The 20397-nt window shown below is 36.6% G+C and overlaps 1 protein-coding gene across 4 annotated transcripts in view; it reads right to left on the bottom strand.

Annotated features, from left to right (window-relative positions):
- snx13 (sorting nexin 13) overlaps positions 1-20397 on the bottom strand; it is a 34047-nt gene that overhangs the window by 4033 nt on the left and 9617 nt on the right. Inside the window, exons 3-22 of one of the 4 annotated variants that reach the window (XM_079879751.1) lie at positions 20245-20347; positions 18198-18287; positions 15684-15805; positions 15339-15460; positions 14952-15056; positions 13631-13719; positions 12726-12809; positions 12504-12642; positions 12065-12153; positions 11536-11635; positions 9695-9891; positions 6688-6792; positions 6475-6607; positions 5805-5842; positions 5650-5719; positions 4662-4837; positions 3744-3851; positions 3543-3653; positions 2483-2644; positions 2157-2228 (exon numbers count right to left, since the gene is read on the bottom strand). In XM_079879751.1, the coding sequence (XP_079735877.1) occupies positions 2157-2228; positions 2483-2644; positions 3543-3653; positions 3744-3851; positions 4662-4837; positions 5650-5719; positions 5805-5842; positions 6475-6607; positions 6688-6792; positions 9695-9891; positions 11536-11635; positions 12065-12153; positions 12504-12642; positions 12726-12809; positions 13631-13719; positions 14952-15056; positions 15339-15460; positions 15684-15805; positions 18198-18287; positions 20245-20347 (2215 nt within the window). The remainder of the gene's footprint in view (positions 1-2156; positions 2229-2482; positions 2645-3542; positions 3654-3743; positions 3852-4661; positions 4838-5649; positions 5720-5804; positions 5843-6474; positions 6608-6687; positions 6793-9694; positions 9892-11535; positions 11636-12064; positions 12154-12503; positions 12643-12725; positions 12810-13630; positions 13720-14951; positions 15057-15338; positions 15461-15683; positions 15806-18197; positions 18288-20244; positions 20348-20397) is intronic. The other 3 variants (XM_079879752.1, XM_079879753.1, XM_079879754.1) reach the window with 3 other exon arrangements.

Below are 20397 nucleotides of genomic sequence, written 5' to 3'. Positions count from 1 at the left end.
TAAATACATTACTATGCTAATAATACTATTGTACTGTAAAATAAAAAAAATCTTTAAAACAAATTATTATCATCATTTTATATAAATTCGATACATTAAAGTATTTAATAATTATAATAATATTTCTATATTTTAAAAAATAATTAAAGATATACATTTCTATGGTTATAATAATATTGTACGGTAAAATGAAAAAAGCATTTAATAATAATAATAAATATTTTATAAAAAGTAAAAAATCCAAAAAGAAATATATTACTGTGGTAATAATACTACTGTACTGTAAAATAAATAAATAAATAGTATTAAATAATAATTTTAAAACTGTAAAAAAAATCACTAATATTACTACAAACTAGGGCTGTAGTCAACCAAAGAAATGCTTAGTCGACCAAAGTCATGTCCTGCGCAACGATTAGTCGACTAAAAAAAAAAAAAAAAAAAAAAAAAGACGCGATGTTTCGACATTTATTAAACATTAAAAATAAAAAATAAATTTATTAAACAATTGTCATAGAGCATTTATAAAACAACAACGAAAAAAAATCAATAATACATAAAACTATAATAATAATACAATTCTTTGAAAATTAAGTGATTTTTTTTTAACTGCAAAGTGAGGAGCTCTGTCCTAGGTCTATAGTGACAGTCACAATCGCGCACCTGACCACACCACACGCTACAAAAAAATATAACTGCTAAAATTGCCAAATAATGAAAAAACCTAACAAAAGCTCTGTTTATACAGGCTGTAACTTATATTCTTCTTTACTTTCAAAGCTATGGGTTAACTTTTGTCCAGCCGATCTAGGCGTTTTAAAACAAACACACAAAAACCCCAAATAGCCTAAAAAACAATCCTAATAATAGGCTGTATAGAAGGAAGGCCTATAGGTTTATTTTCGTTTTGTTTTGTAATAAATAAGAAGCAAATACGGATCGGGCGCCCGCGCGGTCACATTGCACGTTAACTGGAGCGCATCTCATCCTAACTTAACGAAACTAAGTGTATGCCTCACACAGACATGAGAAATACATCAAATACACAAAGCTTGAAATGTCTTTAAACGAAATAGGCCTAATTCAAAAAGATAAAAGAAATAGGCTACTCTCTGATTATGATCCATTATGGGCATTTCTCTCTGTACGGCTCGTTCACTACGGAGAAGGCGATCGTCAACTTCATATTTGCAGGCGACACTGTCAGAAAACACTAGTTTATTAATAAAAATCAATGCACTCGTCACCGGATTTACGCACATCTTGCTTGTTGCACGCACACATATTATGTCGAAATAACGAGATATTATGTTGAAATAACATTATTAATAATAGCCTACATCTTTTAAAATATTTGATTGAATGCTGAATGTTGCACTTGTTCAATTTAATAATAATTTAAACAATTTAATAACTCCGCTTCGCGTCGTGACCGCATTACCACCTCGGGTGTGCATTATTTTTCTAATAATTCAACGGCCTGTCGTCAATTATTCCTTACTTGTTCCATTACCTCCAACCCCCGTTTTAAATCGCCGGATCCACCCTTCCTTTGCGCTCCGGGACCTCCCACTTTACAAATTAAGCACTGGTTCTAACTGAATGAATACAGCAAAACTACCTATATTCCTTACTGAGCGCGAAGCTGCAGTGCAGCCAGCCACAGGTGCGGTTCCCGAGTGTTCTACGTGGTGCGCTAAACTGTGGCCCTGTTACAAAATAGCCTAAATTAAAGCATTTAAAGTTGGGGATAAAACATAGGCTAATTATATTTAGAATACAGTAATATATAACTGCTTATAAAGGAATAAATATCAAGGAGTAAATCAATGAAAATTTCTTTATTGGGAAAAAAAAAAAAAAAAAAAAAATTATGCAACTGGTCGACCAATGAGAATGTCAGTCGACCAAGACGGCATCGACCGATTAGTCGACTAAACGACTAAAGTTGACAGCCCTACTACAAACATCATTATTTCTTTGCTTTTAACCATTAAAATATAAACCTTCAACTAGAATTGTTTATTTTAATTATTAAACTAAATGTCATTATTTATCAGTGCCTTAAAACATATTGCACTGCGATAAAAGACGACAAACCTCTTGAGGCTGTGTTAGAGTGATCTGGCCAAGTGTTTGATGTGATGTTGACTTACGTTGTCGTCCAGCTGGGCCGAGACGCGGCAGTGTTCGGGATCGATGTCAGACTTTTGGATTAAAGGAGGAACCTGTGGAGCAGAAACATCTGGAGTTCATGACATGCATTCACTGATAAAAAATTCATATATTCAAATAACGCCAGTCGAGCGCAAATGCTCTGCCTACATGTGTTTTGCTCCTGCTCAGCTATGCATGTGAAATTACTGACTAAAGTTTCCCAGTTTTACAGAAATAGGCTAAATAAAAGTGTATGTAAAGCGTCCAGTTTTTGAGGTCTTTCGCATTTCTCGCTGTGTTCTGTGATTCTCTAGTCGTGCTCTACCTTAAATATGGACTGTTTAATATCCTGGCCAATTTTCTTAATATCCTGGCCCATGTCCGCCGAGACTTTGGACACTCCCTCGGCCAGGCTGTCCGGCAGTGACTTCACGGCATTGGACACGTTCCGCATGGAGCTCCGGAGAGGATTCACAAACGTGTCCATCTGTCCGAGTCCAGAGAACAGGACAAATTTACAAAAACTGCGAATCCCATCAGACAACAAGTATGCCGCTCCCCTCTGGATGAATACATCGGGTTGCGTTCAATTTAATCACTGTTAGTCGCTATGTTAGTATCCAAATGTATCAAGACGTGGATCATGGGAGCTTAATTGTCTTTGCCACTGCTAATCCTGCTCAACTTTCCCGCTCCACCAGTGGTTGCTTTTCCTCGTTGTCCAGAATCGTGAATTGAATGACTTTTGGCAACTCCAAAATGCTGTTTGTGTGAACGCACCTTTAGTCTGTCAATCTCTCCATCAAAAGTGTGACAAGAATATCAAGTCCGACACAGTTTGTGTTTTTTCATCTTAAATTTATGAATGATTTCTGCTGCAGTGTATTGATACGAGTAGTTTGCAATAATATACACCTCTGTTAAAAAAAATTTAGGTCAGAATGATTTTGTTTTATTCAGCAAGGATGCATTAAATTGATTGGTAAATTTGAGCAGCAAATCATCATATTAGAATGTTTTCTGAAGGATCATGTGACACTGAAGTAATGATGCTGAAAATTTCAGCTTTGATCACAGGAATAAACTACATTTTACCATATATTCACACAGAAATCATCTATTTTAAATGTTAATTGTATTTTAACAATTTGACTCTTTTTACTGTATTTTTGATCAAATAAATGCATCCTTGGTGAGCAGAAGAGACTTCTTTCTATTGATGCATTAAAATAAAAATGGATAAATATGATTCTTTCTTGTGATTATTTGGTTTAAAAAAAAAAAAACATGCTTAGATTGTTTTATATCAAGAGATTTCTGGCTATATCTGGATATATACACCACTGATTATTCAGAGCATATTTTCTGCATGTGGCGTTTCTCACCTTGCGTGCAAAGTCCCCTTTGCCTTTGCTGTACGCTTTGTTTTCCAGGAAGTCATAGACGTAGGGTATCAGCATGGGACAGGCCTTCACCATCTCAGGGTTCAACAGCAGCTGCGGGACAAATTCAGCTCTCAGCACACCTGGATCCAAACACCTGAGCTAGCAGAATCCCAAATAAACACACGTCCTTATCTGACCCACCTGTAAATATGAGTTCAGGTCCTTCTTCCTTTTCTCCAAAAACTCCCTGTCCATGTTGTTAAAGGTCTTTTTGCCAGGAAGCTTGAGAATCGGACCAAGGCTCTCAAACTAAAGATAGGAAACAGATCTCAGCAAACTCCACAAAAGCCGTTTAGGTCAGAAAATGACTTTGTTTACACTGGCAGCCCACATTTTTAAGCTTATCCAGACCAACATGCAATCTGTGTATGCAGAATTAAACACTAGTTTTTCTACACTTCCTTCGTCCCTTCCACATTAGTTTAGTAAATATTTTAGCTAGTTGATTATTCATCAACAATCAGCACAGAAAATGTAGAAAAATGTTGATTAAAATCTGATTTTTACAAAGCCAACACAAGCTACATCCATATATATTTTAAGATATGTTTAAATTCAAATCGTTGTGAATTTGTTTCAAGAACAACCAAAATTAAAACAATAATAAAAATACCTATTTTGCTTATAGAGAATGAAAATCTCCAAATTTCAAATTCTCAAATAAACACAATTCAAAAAAAATATTATTATTATTATTTTTTAAATGAGCGCGGTTTGGGTGAAATTACATTATTCATCATTGTGACTTAAGCACATTTCCCCCCAAAATCTCATTAATGGCAAAAACAAACATTAATTACAATTGTCAAGAATTTATACATCAGGGTGGTTTATTGTACTGCCTTTCAAGTTATACAGATTACATTTAATACATTTTTACTATTATATAGTTAAAAAAAGGTCATGTAAAATGTAAAAAATACATAATAAAAATAGCAAAACATAGTTAAAAAATTAAATCTGCATAACTTAAAGACAGTCAAACAACCTTCCCTGATTGGTGACGCCTGATGTTCATTTATTGGTCAAATTCTTCATTTTCCCCCTCGACTCGCTCACCTGCTCCGTGATGCGCATGTGGAAGTCGTGGAAATCGCTGTAGCGGCGGTATGTCTTCCAGATGTCCTCGCTGCCGTCTGAGTTCTTGCGTATGACGGTGACGGTGTAGAGGGCGTACGTCTTGCCATGATCGTTGCAAACGCCTGCCATAGGAAGTTGGTTTAGAAAAGCATCAACTACAGGGAGGCAGGATCGATGGAAATGAAGGAGCAAGAGCCGGCAGGGGCAAGAGGACAAGAACGACAAGACGGACACACAGCAGAGAGAGAACGACACAAGACAAAGCCACAGAGGGACAGAGGGAAAGAAAATGAATGTAAGAAAATAAAGAAATAAAGTTGATGGAATGACAGTCACAAAATAAGAATGAAAAAGTGGCAGGAAAAGTGTTGCATCCTTCAAATAAATGAAGCTTGAAAATAAGAAGAAGTGAACACTGAACATCTCTTTAAATCACACAGACTTCTACTTGTAAGTGTAATTACTTATTTACATTACAGATCTGAAATAACACGTTTAATAGAATGTAACTGAATTAAATAGAAATCAGAACTCGAAGAACATCTGCAGATGAGAATAGGTCATATTTCACCCCAGAATCAAAAAGGAAAAATTAATTATATTATGCATAAAGTAGATGAAACTTATTTTAGGAGCATTAGGATATTTGTGACATTATTTTCATGACATTTAAGAACATTGCCTTAATTTTCTTTTTTTTTTCCTTTTGATATTAGGGTGAAATATGACCCGGTTATATCTCATTAGATTCACCTCTGCAGATTTGTGTAAGCATGTGCAATGCAATAAAGACACAAGCATTGCACATGGTTACAACCATGCTGGTTCAAGTTTGTGTCCAGCCATGATGAGCGATAAGCAACAAGACAGAAATGACTAGACGCATAGTGAATGATTAGGACACAATGTTGAACTCTTGAAACAGTAAATTTGGGTAAAAACAGCAAAAAAAGGGTAAAATTCTCACCTGTATCAGAGATAAAGGCATGAAGCTGAGCAGACTCATCCACGCTCCCGCTGCTGAGATCATCTAATGACTACAAAAAACAGACATTCATTAGAAACTAATCGAATGCATTCAGCACAATGTATGTACATATAGATATGTTTTATTTTACATACTAAATTAATGCTTCCTGTTGGAGACCCGTTGAATGACTCTGGAGAAACAGAGAAATATTAACAGTTACACAAATCTAGATGCTTTTTCTCTACGTTTTGGCCTTTCGTCCACACTGAAGTGTTTATGTCCTACGAAAACTGAGGTATTTGAAAACGATGACGCATGTTTAGTCATGTGACGCATATCGTACCAATATATATCTATGTTTATACCAGTATGTACCTGCTATGTGCTATTAATTTTCACAAGATAAATGTTACTTTGTACAATCTTCATATTATATTTCTACAAATATGACAGAAAAATTGCGTTTTAGACCACACATGAAGTGGTGATTGAGTTCGACCTGAATGCATCAGTAAGTGGTGAGATATTTTGCAATTAAAATGATCGTGCCAGAAGAATAATATGAAAAATGTATTGTGTCTGATCTCTTGGCATCATCTCAGTGAGCTTTTATTATGTTTTTGCATGTGCATTAAGATGATTTAAGCTTCAGTGTGGACGAGAAACTTTTGGAAAACGCTTGAAAATGCTAGTGTGGACGGAGAACATTTTGAAACGAAAATGTATCCGGATTAATGTAGACATAGCCTTAGAAAATTATGCTTAAACAGACTCATTGTTGCAGTCATTCATGACAGATCTGATCCCGTGTGGGTTTCTCACCTCCGTCCCCATCATCAGATCCCCTGAAACTGGGTTCCTTCAGCATGTCCAGCTCGGCCAGCATCCGCACATACAGCGGGTGCTGCCTAAAAGACGGGTAATACCGCTCATCCCTCAACATCATATCATACACCTGAAAAACACAGTGAGCTCAATCAGTGGGCTTTATACTGGTCAGAATACACAAATCACACATATGCACAGAAAACTGACCTTTCTCTGGATCTCATCAAATATCTCCGGTGTGGGATCCTCTTTGCTGAGTTTTTGAGCCAGTCTGGTTACGGACGCTTCGTCCACCTCCACCCTAGGAGAGGCCTGATTGAAACAAGAGTCTGTCAATTATCACTTCATGGACCTACTAGACAGGAAGAGACCATCTGACTGACATGTAATGGAATGGGCGATATTACCAAAATCTTATTTCACGATAACAACATATACAATATAGTTATTTCAGTTATTAGAAATACAAACAAAGAAGTAAATTAGAAGGCACCAACTTCTAAAATAATTTCACATTTCTACTACATAAATGACCCAATTTAAATACACATTCAACTTTCCAGCGGTTAAATATCCCTTTAAGAGCAATAAGCTGTGAAAAAGAACTGAATTTGGGATTGTATGCTGTCTGAGAAAGGCGTTTTCCTGCATGCTTCAGCGCGAGTGACAACATCGATTATTTTTTCATGGCTTACTGCACTTCATTTTAAAAAAATCTGTATTTAATCATTCATGCATGTTTCTTTATCACTCTAATGCCGGAGTCACCAACCCGTCGATCGCGGTTGACAAGTCGATCTTGGAAGCATTTTAAGTCGATCGCGAAGAGTTTTCAAAATCAGAGAAAAAAACCCAATATTTTTTACTCATTATTATTTATTCATTAAAAATGCACCATGTGTGAACTTATTGTGTGTAGTAAATGGTGTCTAGGGGAGAGAGAGGGTATATCTGTCCAATCAAATAGCCTATAGTTTACATATAATGTCTGTAAAACAACCGCTGACTTAATCCTTGTTTATACTTTCGCCTGGCACCGCAGCGTGAGCCTCCGCTGACTGCGCGCGCACCACCTCTAATATCCGTCTGCCCGGGCAGATTCGGCTCAAAGTCGTGCATCTTGGGATGCGGAGGCGCGCGCGCTGTTACAATGACGTCATTTTTGCCGCGCCTCCGCATCCGAAGATGCACGACTTTGAGCCGAATCTGCCCGAGCAGACGGATATTCGTTTTTTTTTACCTTCGCGCTCATGCGGACGCGTCGAGTATAAACAAGGTTTTACAGCTCAGCCACTTGTTTTTTCATATTTTTTTGCAAGTGGTAGATCTTGGTTTACATTTGGACTTTGGATGTGATCTAAGGCTTGAAAAGGTTGGTGACCACTGCTCTAATTAGGGCTGTCAACTTTAGTCGTTTAGTCGACTAATCGGTCGATGCCGTCTTGGTCGACTGACATTCTCATTGGTCGACCAGTTGCATAATTTTTTTTTTTTTTTTTTTTTTTTTTTTCACCAATAAAGAAATTTTCATTGATTTACTCCTTGATATTTATTCCTTTATAAGCAGTTATATATTACTGTATTCTAAATATAATTAGCCTATGTTTTATCCCCAACTTTAAATGCTTTAATTTAGGCTATTTTGTAACAGCGCCACAGTTTAGCGCACCACGTAGAACACTCGGGAACCGCACCTGTGGCCGGCTGCACTGCTGCTTCGCGCTCAGTAAGGAATATAGGTAGTTTTGCTGTATTCATTCAGTTAGAACCAGTGCTTAATTTGTAAAGTTGGAGGTCCCGGAGCGCAAAGGAAGGGTGGATCCGGCGATTTAAAACGGGGGTTGGAGGTAACGGAACAAGTAAGGAATAATTGACGACAGGCCGTTGAATTATTAGAAAAATAATGCACACCCGAGGTGGTAATGCGGTCACGACGCGAAGCGGAGTTATTAAATTGTTTAAATTATTATTAAATTGAACAAGCGCAACATTCAGCATTCAATCAAATATTTTAAAAGATGTAGGCTATTATTAATGTTATTTCAACATAATATCTCGTTATTTCGACATAATATGTGTGCGTGCAACAAGCAAGATGTGCATAAATCCGGTGACGAGTGCATTGATTTTTATTAATAAACTAGTGTTTTCTGACAGTGTCGGCTGCAAATATGAAGTTGACGATCGCCATCTCCGTAGTGAACGAGCCTAGAGAGAAATGCACATAATGGATCATAATCAGAGAGTAGCCTATTTCTTTTTTCTTTCTGAATTATTTCGTTTAAAGACATTTCAAGCTTTGTGTATTTGATGTATTTCTCATGTCTGCGTGAGGCATACACTTAGTTTCGTTAAGTTAGGATGAGATGCGCTCCAGTTAACGTGCAATGTGACCGCGCGGGCGCCCGATTATATTGTCTGTTATACCGTATTTGCTTCTTATTTATTACAAAACAAAACGAAAATAAACCTATAGGCCTTCCTTCTATACAGCCTATTATTAGGATGGTTTTTTAGGCTATTTGGGGTTTTTGTGTGTTTGTTTTAAAACGCCTAGATCGGCTGGACAAAAGTTAACCCATAGCTTTGAAAGTAAAGAAGAATATAAGTTACAGCCTGTATAAACAAGAGCTTTTGTTAGTTTTTTTCATTATTTGGCAATTTTAGCAGTTATATTTTTTGTAGCGTGTGGTGTGGTCAGGTGCGCGATTGTGACTGTCACTATAGACCTAGGACAGAGCTCCTCACTTTGCAATAAAAAAAAAAATCACTTAATTTTCAAAGAATTGTATTATTATTATAGTTTTATGTATTATTGATTTTTTTTCGTTGTTTTATAAATGCTCTATGACAATTGTTTAATAAATGTTTTTTTTAATTAATGTTTAATAAATGTGAAAACATCGCGTCTTTTTTTTTTTTTTTTTTTAGTCGACTAATCGTTGCGCAGGACATGACTTTGGTCGACTAAGCATTTCTTTGGTTGACTACAGCCCTAGCTCTAATGTGTCAATAACTTCATGTAGCACTGTGCTGCACGGATATTTTTACATAGCACAATATAAATGATACAGCGAAATCTCTAACGATACTAGCCACTTTATATCTTCGCTCGTCACAATATATATCATTATACCACAAGGCCCTATATGAGACAAACCTCAGTTGTGTTTTTTGGTGAAGTTTAAGAACCGGTAAATCTAAATCACCTCACCTTCTCAGACAGGTACTGGTCGTAGACGCCGACTGCAGCGGCTCTCAGAAGCCCTTTGGTTGTCTGGCTGCTCGGCTTCTTTCCATCTCTCTGGCTGCTATGTAGGACCTCCAACTGCTGCTGCGCCGTGACCCGGTAACCCTCCACCGTCAGCCAGAAGAACAGGACTGCCTGACCACCCATGTGCTGCATGTAGTCTACAGAGAGAGAGATAAAAAGCAATAAGGGACGAGCTGATGATGTATTTCCAGTGTTTCCCCTGCAATGTATTCAGCAGCGACGCAGCGAAAATCTTCACATGATCAGTAATTTCACTTCATTCACTTACACACCAAAAAACACTGAGACATGGCGACCGGCGGCGCTGCTAATGCGGTGGCTCTGAATCCACTTGTTGACAAGAAAGGAGGAAAAAGCCACATATGGAAATATTTTCGATTAGGCTAATGTCACGTTGCCATAAGGGGCCGTCCACATAGCACGTTTTTTTGCATGTGCAAATTTGTTATTTCAAATGTAGGCGTTCATAATAGAATGAAGAATGGCGCGCCTCTGTTCATAGTTGCATAGCAATGACAGACGCCACGGGAGAGCAAGCGCTTGTGGAAAGGAGAAAGCAGTGCGAACTGCAAAATTGGTACAGAGAACCGTGGATTTTCACTGGTATTGGTAACGAATACTGAAATTTTGGTACCGTGACAACACTATTATTAGGTAGTTATAAATATTCTAATCACAAACAGACCTTTTTTATGTTTAAAGGAGAATTCCGGTCAATTTTAACATTGAGCTCATTTTTTGTAAATTTGGAGTGCTGTCAGTACAGAGAACAACGACAAAAATCGGTGTTGCCTACACCGTGTTATCCTCTTTTTAAAATTTGCACCCTGTTGACTTAAATGGGGCAAGTTTTAAACCTGCTTTTAGCCTCTTAACATCCTTGATGTGTCATTACAAGTGCACAGCCATGTGAGTGATTCCTTTAGAGTGAACGCGGGTGAATCTGACTGCAGTAGATGTGAAAGATATGAATAAAATATTATGTTATTTACATCCTGTTTTCGGCTGAAGTCCACAGTAGTCGATTGTCGAGTTCGGGCGCATGATCGTATGTACTAAACCTATGCGCGTGAACTCGACAATCGACTACTTTGGACTTCAACCGAAAACAGGATGTAAATACAGGTATTTGCGCTGGCTTAAATAACATCATTTTTATACATTTCTTTCACATCTACTGCAGTCAGATTCACTCATGTTCACTCTGAAGGAATCACTCACATGGCTGGGCACTTGTAATGACACATCAAGGATGTTAAGAGGCTAAAAGCAGGTTTAAAACTTGCCCCATTGAAGTCAACAGGGTGCAAATTTTAAAAAGAGGATAACACGATGTAGGCAACACCGATTTTTGTCGTTGTTCTCTGTACTGACAGCACTCCAAATTTACAAAAAAATTAGCTCAATGTTAAAATTGACCGGAGTTCTCCATTAAGGCATTAAACATACTGTAGGCTAAGTAGAAAGGGTTGTGCCATTTCATTTTTCCCCTATTCAAGGTACGTGCTGCAGTAATCATGCCTTGAATCTGTTGATGGTATGTCATATTTGTATGTCTCAAAATGTCCATTTCTATCCACAAAATTTGCCAGAAGTCGTGATTTATGGGGTTATTTAAAAAAAAATTCTACCGGAGGTGCACGCCCCCGGACCACCCCCGCACGCGGCTTGGTAACAACATCGTAACAACATGACACGTAACAGCACCGCTGCTGGAAATGTCTAGGGGAAACACTGATTTCAAACGAGAGGACAGTTTGTGTGCATCCGTCTCGACTCACCCATGAAGAACTGCAGCGCGATGTTATGCACTAGGATATGTTCCAACGGAATCACACACAACTTCCCAAAATTAGCCGCGAGTTTCAAAGCGTCAACTTCCTGTTTGGCAAAAACAACCAAAACATGTTAGTCATTCTGAGGGTGAAATGTTGCATGTCAGACAGCTGATATAATTTGTTATATCAGCGAGATGATTTAAAAAGCTCATAAAAGTCAAATTTGAATTGAAAAAATAATAAAATGTTGAAAGTCAAAGTAACATCCGATAACGGTAATTATTTATTATTTTATTTGTCTGTATAATTATTTGTATAACTTTCTTAATTAAATAAAACAAATGAAACTCCAAAACATTAATTAACAGTGCATTCTGAAAATACATTAGGAGCAATTGTTTGTTTAAAATAATCTGAAAAATATTCCTAGCAAATATTATTGTTTTTAATGAATTCATTACATAATTTTTTTAAAACAATTTTAATGAATTATAAAACAGGAAGTGTAAATGAAACCGGGGGATTTGGTTACCTTTCCTGATTGTAGCCTTTGTATCCGTGTTTCACAGACTTTCTTCACAAAAAGCAAACTATTGATTTGATTTTTTATTATGTTGATATCTGTGAGTATGGAGAGAGAGAGAGAGAAAGAGAGAGAGAGAGAGAGAGAGAGAGAGAGAGAGAGAGAGAGAGAGAGAGAGAGAGAGAGAGAGAGAGAGAGAGAGAGAGAGAGAGAGAGAGAGAGAGAGAGAGAGAGAGAGAGAGAGAGAGAGAGAGAGAGAGAGAGAGAGAGAGAGAGAATGAAGAGTAAACAATGTTTGTTATTATAAAGCCCTGAACTTGCTCTCATATTTTCCAAAATAAACCCCAGAATTCCCCTGGCAAGTTATTTTCCAAACAAATGAAAAAAAAAAACCCTGCCATTTAAGCATACGCGTGTAAAAATAAGTGTGTAGTGAGCGTGTGTGTACCGTCTGCGCCCGTGTCCAGAGATCGGAGATGCTGAAGCTCCTCCAGGACTCGGTCTTTCACAGCCTCCAGCTCAGGCGGTTTGTCCGTCAGCTTTAAGATGTTCATGAAGGCCTCATAGTTACAGCTTGAGTCACGAATCTAAACACACACAGAATGTTTTAAAGGGAAAGCATAAACATTTACAACACACTCCTCTACTATAAGAACAGAGCAGGTCTCACCATCCAGATGACGAACTGATTGATGTAATCCGGGTCACTGAGCTGGTTAATTAAGGGCAGGAGAACTCCTCTGGCCAGAACTTCCTGCAGGACATCAGACAATCAATCAATCAATCAATCATCATCATCAACAAGTTTGTCCAGTTGCAAAACACAAGGCTGGAGCTCTAATCTTGCAGTCTCAGCAGCGAGACCTGTCAGGACCACATTAGCCACTTCTTAAAGTTCAGAAGTCCTGATCTCAAAACAGAATCCTGCTTTCCGTAAATCCCAGATCTGGTGTCTTAAAGGATTAAATACTACTTAAGCTCTATCAACAGCATCTGTGATATACTGTCAATAACCACGGATTATTGAAGCTGGGATTTAAATTTACAGCAGATTAAAATACAATGAGTGTTATTTTATATATTATAATAGTATTTATTAATTTTATTTGAATAACCTTTTATTTTTATACTTTGAGTTATTTAAATGTTAGTTTAAGTTTTAGTAATTTTGTTATATGCTTTTGTCTTATTAGTTTTTTTATATTTCTATTTAGCTTTACTTTCTTATTTCAGCTTTAGTTTTAATAATTTTAGTATTTCAACTAATTTATTTCAGTTAGTTTCCAAGGCAACATTTTTTTTTTTTTATGATGTTATCTAATATTTACATTCTAATTTATTTGAAATAATGAAAACTATTTTTAAATAGTTTTAATAGGAAGACAGAAAAGGTTACAGGGTTTAAAAGTAAGAAAATGCTTGCATAAAATGTATGTTTTATGGTTTCCTCCGTGTAAACACTGCTTTACAGTATTCCTCCTGTTCATTTCTTTAGCCGGCCATGACTAGCTGAAAGATACATTATTATTTGGATGCATTTGGGACTGATTTAGCATGTGTGTGTTTATGTCTCACCCTGAGGAAGTATCTCATATTCTTGTTGTGGAAATCTCCAGAAGGTAGTAACAGGTACAGCAGCACTTCACAGAGATCCCGCAAGTACCCTGCACCAGAAACACACTACAGTCAAATCTACAGCACAAAGACAACGTACAGGACAGCCTGATCCTCACCCAGAGCTATTGCAGGGGCTTATAAATTTAAGGCTTTTAAGATCTTTTTTAAGATTAGCACAAATAAAATGTCAATTCAAAACAAACCAATACAATCTGAAATTAAATCATGCATCTCGGAGTCTTTTCTTAATTAAACACACATTCAACAAGGACTTAGTACTGCTTATCTGCAGCACAGGGTAACTGCAATCATAAAACAGTCAAGACATGTTTTATTCAATATGTACTGAAAAAGGTTCATGTACCAACATGCGAATTACAGATTACTGTGCCGATACTAGTAATCACTATATATTGAATGTGTTAAATTATGTTCTTAGTCTTTCCTTCCAGTGACGGAGAGAGAAGCTACAAGAGCTTACACTGAATTCGATGCCAGACACCATTAATAACCAGAACAATTTTTTTTTTTTTTGCATAATGTGGAACTTTTAATTATAAACAAGCCTGAATTACTCCGGAAACTTATTTGGAAATGTCAAACATTTAATTCTGCCATCTACACAATAAGGAGATAAAACTATTACAACCATTTTCAACATATTACAATATAAACACCATAAAGTAAACATTGTCTTAATGCATAAACAGTAGATCAGGAAGCGATCACTTGGCATACATTTGCAGTGGTCTTGATTTCAGAAGTCTTGGAGTATAACGCACGAGCTGTACAAACTATTTTCATGGTGTTTTTGTGCATTTGTGAAGTTTCAACAGCTGCAGTTCCTAATCACTTTTAGTGTTTGAGAAAAAGCAGCGTGAACATTCAACACAACTTCTTTTGTGTTCCACAGAATAAAGAAAGTCATTTGATTTTGAAAAGACACAAGGGTGAGCAAATCATTTGTTATAAATATAAAGGTGGATTCACATGTGACATCTTTATTCGCAAGGCACATACACGCACACAACAGTGTTCTTGCCTTCTCCCGATTGTCTGTCAGTCACTAAAGCGTTTTCAAAGCATTTCACTGTATTAATGACTGGGTGTGTGTTTGTATTTTTTGCTAATCAAGTCTTTCAGCTTGTCTGGCCTATAAGATCTGCCCTAGAGAAGCATGTACAAGTTATTCATGACTATTGTTGACATAAAAAGTGCCTTGAATCACTGGCCTGGAGTCTTTGATCGGTCTATAGACACAAATCTGTGTTTGTCTTACCTTCTTCATCCTTGCGTGACATGCACACCATATCTCTACAAATATTCCTCTCCATTTCCACCTCCGCCTCAAAAAACGAGTCCAGCAGCTCCTCTGGATCGTCACCTGCCGCAAACACACAAATAACGTCATGCACATTGCTCACATTTTTGAGTCATTAAAACCAAGTTACAATTAAAGCCCTTTACTCAGTAATTAGGCATTAGGAAATCAACTATTTATTACAGGCTACAACAATTTTAGTCCTGATATTGAGATCTTTAAACATTAAATTAATGGGACCTTATTGTAAAGTGTAACCATTATTGCTTTTCTTGGTTTAATCTGTCCATTGATAAATGTTTTGTCTATTGACGATGTGAATTGAGGGGAAAGAATGATCATTACGTTGTTTAGGATCTTCTCTCTCATTCAGCCTCTCTTGAGCTTTCCTGAAAACACGCAGATGAGTTGCAAAATCATCCACCAGTCTGGTGGTGAAATACGGCTGCCAGTCCACCTCTTTAGACCTGAGGAACGGAAAGATTGAGAATCAATGAATCATGGGAGTTACAGTCTCCGTTTCAACATCATGTTTACCAAGGAAAATGAGTAAGAACATCTGAATGCAGTGTTTGGATTGTGGTTAGGTGTTGCATCAGCGCTGGAAAACCACAGTGTCGTTCACAACCCTCTGCAACAGTGATTGTAAAGCAGGTGTGTGAGGGTGAACGGGCCGGACGGGTGTCTCACCTGGTGGAGAACTGGACGAGGGCGTTCTGGACAGTCTGACGGATCTCCAAGAGGAACGTTTCATCATCACTCAGTGTGTAGTACCAATACTGGATATAGTCCCTCAAAGCAAACTGGATGACCTGAGGAATGACATGAACAAAACAGGACACTATTCACTTAAATATTGTCAAAAAGTCATATAGTATAACAATATCACACAAGCAAAAGTTCTGTTTTTCCCAATTGTAAAAATACAATACAATTCAATAAAAGTAAACATTTTGAGTAACATTTTAGACACAACATTGTCAATTTTGTCTGTTTTTGCTTCATTTTGGCAACGAAAATCGTTCCAAACAAAACAACGATCCATTTGTAAACACAACTGTTAATGAATCAGCCATTTGAACGAATCGGTTGAATGAATGATTCAATGACTCACTCATTAAGAAAGTGACTTGCCGCCACCTACTGGTGGTTTTAGTTTCATATTTAAAGTGCATTTATTAATTTAGCAGACTCCAAAGCGATACAACAAGATATTAATTTTAGGAGGCAATAAACATGAGAAGTACTAGCAATACAAAGTTTCAGTCATCGTTCAGATAAAGTATTTCATTTAAAAAGATGACACGTACATCTAATAAGGTTAGAAAAATGTCCCTTATAAAAGTAAAATTGCCTCTTGAAATCAAATTAAGGTGGCAAATATCACCCCATAATGAGAACGTTATTTTCTGTTAAACTCTTAATGTACATGAAAAGCATCAGGCACAAGGAAATGTATTTTTCTTGATCATGTGCCCTGAATTCTTCTTGGCACAGACAGACACAACAACCCATAGCTTCTACCACAAAGGAGTCCACACTGAACAGAAAAGCTTGCGAAGCTGCTGACACACTCTCATGACTGTTTAACTTTTAACACAATTTCCTCAAAACGTCAGACTAGTTTAAAAATGAGTTGCATAATGATTTTGGTCATGAAGAGCTTATATACTATAGTTTTAACAGGGTCATATCATGAAAACGGCACACTGCCCACAAGGAGGCTGTTCAAAACCGTAGGTAACATCGTGTTGCCTTCCACTAAAATACCTTGTTTTAGCTCTTCTCAGGCAGACTAATCCAAAATGCACTGCAATGATTTAATTAGAAATTAACAAATTATGAATGTAAAATTTATTGGAAATTGATGAATTAATAATAATAATGATTTATACAACAATTTAGTATATCCAACTTTACCCGGATACATACAGCACAGTCATGTTAAGTGATATGTACTACATAGCAAATCAAAACTATATTATCGCCCAGCACTCTAGTCAAGTCAAGTCAAGTCATCTTCATTTATATAGCGCTTTTAACAATGTAGATTGTTTCAAAGCAGCTTTACAGAGGTAAACGTATAATTTAAGGTAACAGAGATTGTTTTGGCTTTATAGAGGTTCTTTAATAAAGTTATTTTCCAGCTAAAGTTTGTTTTGATTGATTCGCGTCCGTCGTAACTCTACATAAAGTTGTGTATATATATATATATATATATATCTATATCCAACTTTATTCGAATGCCTAACATACACTTATATTAAGCATAATATGTGTATTGTGAAGCAAATCTCAGATGCCACTTTTTTTTTTTCACCCAACTCTAATCTGCTAAATTTGACTATTAGGCTTTAAGATATTAAGATATCATAAACATTAACATCACGATTTTCTGTAAAGCTGCTTTGAAACGTGTATCATAAAAATGTATACAACACTAAAAATTATAGCTCCATCTAATTAAAATAAACCATTTTATCCAAGATTTTGAGTGTACTTTGAATTGTACTGTGTATTTTTGTGCTTCTTGGAATAAATCATTAATTTAGAAATGAGCCTCTTGTATGCTTAGTGATATTTTTGGCTCACAGATTTGCTGCCTATGTAGAGGGTTCCACATCATGGTACGTGCCAGTTATGATGTCTTGGAAGCGGTCTACGCAGGCAGCTCGTTAGGTGTTGGAACAGAGCCAATAACGTACAAACGCTCATGTTTTCAGAATTCTGCAACTTAAACAACCGTTTCAGTGATACTGGTACGTCATGCTGGTACGATACATATCTAAGGTGGAGTAGTAAAACAACCTGTTTTCTAAATGACAAAGAAAGAGTAAAACATGCAACATCAATAGGAACCTATTTGACTAACAATAGAAGTGGCCTTTAGGGAAGCAAAAAAAAAAGCTAGTGTAGAAAATAGTTCCATCGAAAAAAGTGACACTTGCAGAATATATGCATTGTAAGCAGACTCAAACTTGATTCAGTGAAGCATGTGAGAGCACTGAGTGAAAACGAGTGTCATGTGCTCATCAGTTGTATGAAAACACCAGTTCAGCCTAAATCCTCAAACTAGCTGATCCAGCGTCTTACTCATGTCACATGCAGAAAGAAACGACTCGACAGTCTGAGAAATCCTCATCAGTAGAGAAACCACAGGTTCCTCAAACACACACTCTGTCCGTTTGGTTTGGTTGACAGTACCTGCTGCAGTGGCTCATCTATGATATTGGATCCTGTCAGACGACGGTCTATCTTGATGGGTTTGGACTCTGATTTCATCTCCTCCGAAACCTGAGGAACAAAGACTTAAAACTCAGGAGTGGAACACAAGCACAATTTTAACATTTCACAATTTCATTTGATTTAAAACTATTGTCATGTCATATGCACAGAAACTCAAAGATCGTCACTACAACCAACCAAAATAAAAAGTTATTACAATTATTAAAACGTCATTTAAGGAATATCATAATTTTTTCTTCCATCCTCTAATATTGCCAGTAAACCTCTGTTTAAAGTAGGGATGCACCGATCCGATACTCAGTATCGGTATCGGCTCCGATACTGCCATTTTGGCGGATCGGGTATCGGTCAGACAAGGCCGATCCAAATCCGATATTGTGCGTATACTATTCTGTGTATTGTTAAGCCCCACAAAAGGCACACAAACATTATAAAGCACCATAAGTTTTCGTGCACAATATTATAAGTGTTCTGAAGCCATTATATAGTATAATGTGAGATAGAAATTAATATTTAAGTCGTTAAATTCAAGATCACGTAAACGTTTCCCTCGGCTGCGGCTGTCAATCATTCTTCATTCAAACAGCGCGTCGCGCTCGGTTACGACAGTTAACACTATGAAACTCTCTCCAAGATGATTCAATGTTACTATTATTATACTTGATCTGTAGATAAAGGTCTATGGTTTCACATAAAACAACTTTATCTTGCTGGACTTTATTGCTGTACCTTAATCATGTTACTTTGTACCGGGTGTCTGTTAGGATCACAACACTGGAGTAAAGTCAGAGCACTATTTGTTCTTCACGCGCACAGTAACTGAAATTTAAAACTGTTAAAAGAAAATGCTGACTAGACTATTGCATAGATAGATACTGTATAATACACTACGCATCAATATGTATTTTCTTTGTGCTTTAAACTTTTCAATGCGGACTCGACGCGCTGCGCGCTGTGACTCATGTTGCTTCAAGCGCATCATTCTGCGCTCGGGATGCTGTGTGCCGCACTGTATTGGAGCCTTTCATATCATAATACTGTGACGAAATGAAAGATTATTAATAGCGTTCTTGTTCTGTCCTATCTATCATGTTGCTACCCCATTAAACAGCTGTGCTATACATTTAAAAAATGTCTCTATTTTATAGTAGGCTATATATAAAATAATTGCTATTTTTGATTTTTATCTTGTTTTTCATGAATGTATTTTACAACAATACAAAGAGCAATGTGTAAAGTTTTACCAGATTTAGTGTTACACTTATTGTCTCTAATTTGTTCCCCACTAAACTTTTTTTTTTCACAAAATGTTCAGATTTTATACAATTATTGTGCACTCATGATTTTTCTAGACTAAATTTTACTGCTGAATTATCCACTAACCTAGTTTATAAAAGCATTTATGTCAGATTATGATCATATATTTTTTGTTGTTGTTGTTTTTCTTTTTTTTCAGTTCTTATTATCAGTTCAACACAGAGTTATAGAAATTCTACTTGATTAAAAAAAACGGCGCTGGTATCGGTACGGATTGGTATCGGCCGATACTCAGAATTTTTGGTATCGGATCGGATCGATTCTGAAAAAATGGTATCGTTGCATCCCTAGTTTAAAGTGCAGCACTATGTTTGGCAAAAATTAAATGAATTGTTAAATTTTCATTTGATTACATTTTAAAATATTAATTACATTTTTAAGGTTTTATGCCATCATTGGATTACCAAAGTTTTCGATTAATAAATTTGTATTCAATCATACATTTACCTCCCAAAAAAAAAAAAAAAAAAAAAAAAGTAAAAGACAACAGAGAAATACTGAAAAAATTTACATTTAATTGGGCCCTATTGCAACATTGAAAAAATTATTGAATTGTTAAAGTTTTATGAAAAAAAGCAGATTTTCATACTATATTTCTTAAATGCATTACAAATGCATTTGTGTGTTGTGGCAAACATAATAAATTAAAATGCAATCATAAGGAAGACGGATGCAAGCGTTTGCGCACCTTCAGTATGGCCGTCTGTGTCGATGGCAGGTAGGAGTGCTCGCACCTTTCCAGGTGTTTCTCTGAGTTTGTCTTTCCAAATAAAAGCAGCACTACAAAACCCCTGGAGAGAGAGAGAGAGAAGGGAGAGATCATGCTAGAGCATCACCAGGT

The sequence above is a fragment of the Squalius cephalus genome, assembly GCF_949319135.1.
Source record: "Squalius cephalus genome assembly, chromosome: 8".
NCBI lineage: Eukaryota > Metazoa > Chordata > Actinopteri > Cypriniformes > Leuciscidae > Squalius > Squalius cephalus.
Note: the sequence above shows the minus strand (reverse complement) of the source record. Positions and strands in the feature narration are given on the sequence as shown.